Raw genomic sequence first — 6,000 nt, forward strand, 5'->3', positions numbered from 1 at the left:
TTAAAAAAAAAATGGGCCTATTATGTATTATTTCGGTACGGAAGCATACCTACTGATTCACTGGATCAAAATTCTCCAGAGGATGCGAGGCCCTAAGTGACAGATAGAACCTTTCTATACGTGCAGGTAGCTAAAGATACACATGATCATGGAAGAGGGATGCTGACTTTGTTGACTTTCCACTCTTCAACCCTGCAGATGCCACTCAATCTCATGCGCAGTTTTAGAGACGTTGGAAGACAAAGATTATTCACATAAACTTTCTACTTTCTCTTCAGCACTGCCTGAGGGCACAAGAGCCAAATTACCAGATTTCTCTTCAAGTTTCCAGGTAGACAATGGGCATCCTTACGTGTCTATGGAGTGTACTCCAACATAAGTACAGCTCTGGAGCTCGGTCCTCCCATTAGAATGGCTGGGAAACACTCCTGTGCTTAAGTTCACGTGGGTGTAACGTAGAGGCTATGTTTCTGATTAGTCTAACAGTCTTCTGACTTCTTGAGTAATCATGGTACACTTGCCACGCTCTAAATTAGAGATGGGGAAGGCCATTTTTAAAGGCAAGCCTGCAAAACTCCCTGTCCTAGTTTAGGTAAATTGTAAGCATCGATAGAAAAAATACGTGCCTGCGCACACAAACACCAATGCTACTTCCAAAAAAGAGCACAATTTACAAATGTCTGCTACCTCTCATTATATTACTGTTTTCCAGGCACGAGGCACCTTAACAATTATGTCCCTTAGAAGAACAGCCCCTAGAAGTTACTAACAGCTTATCAGAGACGAAGATGACAGATACATACCATCAAAACTACCTTTCTCGGAAGCAAACTGCAAGAGCTGATTGTATGTCTCAGCTGAGGGTTGATAAACGAAGACACCGGAATTGAAGCAGTCAGGCCACCCTGGGTCTGGTGCTGCTGAAAATTCTTCTCGCTCAAAAAGGTCATCAATATTTGCTAGGACCTGATTTGAAGGGGGAAAAGGTGTTAGAAATGTTCTGTTGCGACATAACTTCCTTCAGTCTTCCTAAGTTACCCAACACAAAAGATGCAGTTGTTGGTGGTGGTGATAACTATTCAGATGACAGCTGTAAGGCTGCCTGCGTCTGGTCCCCTCCATCAACTGGCTCTTTTTACAACAGTGGTTTTATCTGAAACTGTTCTGTCAAGTGTTTACAGCCATCTCACAGATGCCTGACAGGTCTCAGTTACTATATACGTCTTCTCAGCCCTCCAAGCTACGCTCACCAGAGTATCTGCATCCATGAACACACATTTGGAATACTGGGTAAGTGACCAGCAGTGCAGTTTCGTTAATGTGACACCCAATTCTGGCCTCTTCATTAAGGTGAGATGAGCAGAATCCCCGCTGTCCAGGACATCTACCATGATGACCTCATCAAAGACTGTCTCCAAAACTTTTCTGTCAAAATAAAATCCAGAAAGCAGTGCTTAGCATCTTTGCAGAACGAGTGACCCATCTAACATTAAGACTGATGTCTCCAAACCCTATCTAGTAATTATTAGAACAAGTTATCTGGCACAGTGCGTTTTTCCTCATTTATTTCAGGAAATATTGTGTTTATTTGCATATGCAATTTATTTCACTAAAGTAATGAAAACTGCTTATGGTAAGAGTGAAGCTGTTGTCTTAAAAACACTGTTATACAAGTTTTCTATTTTCTGTTGTGCCATTGAATACCAAGCCGAGTGTGAAAACAGCTTGCAAAAACATGACTGACATTTGCTAAGACAGTACATCTTGGCAACAGCCTATATATTACAAATGTTATTTTATTTGAATTGATTGTTGCTGACCGATGCATATTTTTACAAATGATGCTGACTAAAGTGCATATAATATCTGCAATAAAGTCTATTACCTAATCATTTTTTCTAAAGCAGTTGACAGGAAAAAATGCCTAAGATGGGTGAGTCCCAAAAGAAGTTAAAGGGCTCAGTTATTCAGCTGCCATTATCTTCAATCCAATATAATCAGGATTTATTGTGCGGTTAGCACCCGGCTTAGGCATAATGAGAGACACGCATTTTGGTCTGTGAGGTACAACGCTTCTCCATGCCCCAAATTAACTACAAGCTGTATTTTCGAAAGCTCTTGAGATGGGTTAGTGGGGTGGACTTAGGTAAGACACTGAACTCAGTGTGAAGGAAAAAAAAAAAGTATGCTAGACAGATCATCACTGAAAGTTTAAAACAGTATCAGACATGCAGAACAAAGCTAGTATTGTGTGTCTCCAGAGCTGTACGAAACTATGTTCTAGTTCAGAGTATATGAACTTGATCTTTTTGACAAAATGGTCAGCAGCACCCTTTACACAGTAAATCAGGGTGGAAAACTGAAGACTAGATCAGGCTGCTCACACACATCCTCACCAACAGACTACAAATTAGGAGGGATGCATTAGGAGGCAGACTTTTAGGCATCTTCCTAAATTACCCCTTAGGAACAAGGTTGTTAGTGTGAGAGATAAATGCAGGTTTTCATATAATGCTCCTTTTCAGGGGCCCTCGGCATGTGCTTACATTTCTGAAAAAGGTCACAAAAAGGGCGTTTTCCACTTCCAAGAAGGCTAGGAGAACGCAAAAATAAACACAATACAGAGCTGCTAAGAGTGCATAGATAGTTTTAAAGTTAGTATGAGGAACCAGTTCATTCAGATCCTTCAACACTGAATTCCAGCAAATCAAAGTGCACTAACCCTATGGAGAAGCAGCTTGTGTCCCTGGTTGGCGTGGGGAAAGACCACCTAGCACAACCACGGGATTCCAGTCTATTGTACTCAGAATAAAGCCCTAAAGACCGTTGGGTTACAAATGTCATCTGGCAGTGGAGTTCACTGCTACTTTTCTTTTAAAGTCACCTGAAGGGTCTTCCCTGGTTGGAAAGAGGAAACAAAGTAGCCACTGCTGCATCTGGGCTGCCTTTATACTTGAGGACGACAAGTGTGACTACATAAAACTGCACTGAACCAGGGAACACTTGGCCTGAAACACTCACTCCGACTGCCCAGAGAGGACATGCCTAGGGAGAGCCCTTCTTCCACTCGTAGCTAGAATCAGGAAGAGTGTGCGCCAGATCATCACCTCTCAGAAGGGAGCTACAAATCTTGGGTAGAATGTCTTCCCAAAAGCTAGGAAGAGGTTTCAGACCTGGGAACCCTTCATTCAGCAACTTGTCTCTCTCCACTTGGTACTCAATCCTTGAAAAGCATACGGCCTCAATGCAGGTGGATGCTGGGAACAGAGGCTAGAAGCCAGAGACCTGCAAACGGACAGGCAGTGAGGGCCTCACCTCATGGAGTCCGAGACCTGCGGGGTGGTGAGCACTGCCAGCCTCCTGGTGGTCCTGTGCTGCTTCAGGGATGAGCCCAGGACCAGGGCGCCTTTGGCATAGGCATCGTTTGTGGTCAGCGTCACAAAGGCCTGATCTTAATACAAAGAAGAAACCACACTCATTACAATATCCTACCACCTGGGAAGGTGTCCCTGCATGGTACAATTAATGGTACAAAAGAGGTACCTTGGAAGAAAGGCCGGGCAATCTACTGCTGAAAGACGAGCCATTGAAAACCCTATGGAGCACAGTTCTACTCCGATACCCATGGGGTCCCCATGAGTCAGAATCTACTCAATAGCAACTGGTACCACTCGGAAAAACCAACCCAGGACCCTTTTCAAAAAGTTGTTGTTAGCTGCTGTTTAGTTGATGTCGACTCATAGTACTCCCATGTGACAGAGTAGAACTGCCCCACAGGCTTTTCTAGGCTGTGATCTTTACAGAAGATGACTGCCAGGTCTTCCTCCCGTGGAGCTGCTGGGTGGGTTCAAACCACCAACCTTTCAGTTACCAGCCAAGCACTTAACCATTATACCACCGCAGCTCCTTTTTCAAAAGGTCATGAAGTTTCATCATCATCAGTTCCACTGAGATGAACTTGTTCTATTAATAAAGTAGCAGTCCCTTTTGGGGGAAACACCCAAGTATCCACCTCCAGAGCAGTCAAGACTAATGGTGTATGTAGTCTTTAGCAGGGATATCTGTGGCAACCTCCAAGAGGCAGAATGAGCTATAAAAATTAAATCCAATTTAGAGACTGGACACGCTAAATTCTGAGACTAAATAGTAGCTTAACACCTAGAGCGTGACCTTCGGGCAATTAACAGGTGGTGCAGTGGTTAAGCGCACAGCTGCTAACCGAAAGGTCAGCAGTTCGAATCCACCAGCCACTCCTTGGAAACCTTATGGGGCAGTTCTACTTTGTCCTATTGGGTTGTTATGAGTCAGAATCAACTCGACAGCAATGGGTTTAGTTGTTTTCTTTTTTTTTTTTTTGGAATGAAGAGATGAAGCAGTGCATTTTCTGTTTCTCCTACACCGTGCTGTGGACAGTATTTTTATACAAGCACAAATCCAGCTGTGGACCTGAATTGGGACAGTCTGACAGTAGAGGCCACAGTTTTCCTTCTGGTGCTTACATTTCTGGCAACCTTCAGGCTTTTATACTGTTTCCTCAACCTGCAGCAAAAGCTCTCCCTGCCCCAGCCCCACCACCCTCAAGGACCACTTTAAGTCTCTGCTCAAATATCTCCTCCTTAGAGAGCTCTTTCCTTTTTGATGCTTCTAAATAGTGACCAATTGCTATTAAATGGATTTAGGACCGCTTCACAAGCTCTAACAGACCTGACTTCTGTTCCCTGGAGAAGCAAGCAGTACCCCGCAACTTCCTCCTCGAACTTCTCTCCCCAATACTCACACACCAAAACTCAATCCTGGTAATCACTTAGCTGCCAGAGCAGAAGGCAGGGGCAGGGATTATTCCCCCTACTGAGCAGGCCTCACTCTCCCGAGACCACCAGCCTAGCCTTTGGGATTTCTCCTGCCCTTCCCTGGGACGATTCTGGGGCATGCCCTGTGTCTGAGGGGATCTTGACAGCAGCAACTTGGTGGGCATCCAAATGTGCAGGACACTTAGGATCAGGCTGTAGCAGGTGGCACTTGGGGCAGTGTTGCCCAACCGGGGAGTTGGGACATTGTGTCATGAAGTCACTCGCCTTCTGTCTTGGGTTTCTTCATTCTGCCTTTGCCCATTTTCCAACCTAGAGGAAAGAGGTACTGGAAATTTTGTGGCGAGCAGTGAGAGAAGCTGTAGTTTGTGGAGCTGACTGGTATCTTCCAGCCTCTGACCTGAGAGGCTCGTCATACATAATGGTGACCTTTCTTCCAGGGCAAGCCGACTACTACGTTGTAGAAAGACTAGCATTCCTCGCCCCTGGCGGGCCCCTGACTTCCCAGAGCATCACACCTAGGTGAGCTCAGGCCACGGACACCTGTCACCTGACACACCCATCAGCCTCTGCCTGCACTTGCCTCTGTCAGCAAGTTCCTTCAACCAGTCGTAAAACAGCAACACTGCAAGGCTGGCCCCAAGGATACTTAATAACCTGGGGCCTGATGAATGAGGTTTTAACTCAACTGTGGTTCAGACTACAGAGAATCATAGAGGCACGTTTAACAAGGTAGGATTCAAGTTATTTTAAGAAGAGAAGCAAGAATATGGACTTTTTGTCCCTCTGAGACGAAGCAGGGGACAGGACAAATGCTCAGTAATGCTTAGGAACTGAGTGAGGCTCGCAAACACCACAAACAGGAAAGACCAATGACAGCTGGGGAGAACTTCAAGCTTCCTGGAGACGCTGCACTCCGGACGACACCTGCAGTTTTTCTGGCTGTTGAGTTACTTCAAGAATCTCCGCGACTGGCCTCAGTACACGGGAAGGACCAGTTACCTCGGAGCCTCCCCGTCCTAGGGGCTGATTCGCCCTGCGGCCCGGGCACCTCGGAACAAGTGGGGCTGGGGCCCGCTCCCCGGGGGCGCTCGCCGGCTCCTGGCTTCCCACAACCGGGCCCCAAAGGCCTAAAAATAGGCGCGGCGCTGCGGCCAGGGCCGGGGCGGGCGGCCGAGCAGCCGGGCTGGGC

The 6,000-nt window shown here is 46.2% G+C and overlaps 1 protein-coding gene across 4 annotated transcripts in view; it reads right to left on the minus strand.

The window, feature by feature from the left end:
• GYG1 (glycogenin 1) overlaps positions 1–6,000 on the minus strand; it is an 85,133-nt gene that overhangs the window by 78,678 nt on the left and 455 nt on the right. For 3 of the 4 annotated variants that reach the window (XM_023733919.1, XM_023733917.1, XM_023733916.1), the window contains exons 2-4: positions 3,316–3,451; positions 1,251–1,425; positions 804–966 (exon numbers count right to left, since the gene is read on the minus strand). In XM_023733919.1, coding sequence (XP_023589687.1) covers positions 804–966; positions 1,251–1,425; positions 3,316–3,451 — 474 coding nt within the window. The remainder of the gene's footprint in view (positions 1–803; positions 967–1,250; positions 1,426–3,315; positions 3,452–6,000) is intronic. The other variant, XM_023733918.1, reaches the window with a different exon arrangement.

The sequence above is a fragment of the Trichechus manatus genome, unplaced genomic scaffold (assembly GCF_000243295.1).
Source record: "Trichechus manatus latirostris isolate Lorelei unplaced genomic scaffold, TriManLat1.0 scaffold00062, whole genome shotgun sequence".
NCBI lineage: Eukaryota > Metazoa > Chordata > Mammalia > Sirenia > Trichechidae > Trichechus > Trichechus manatus.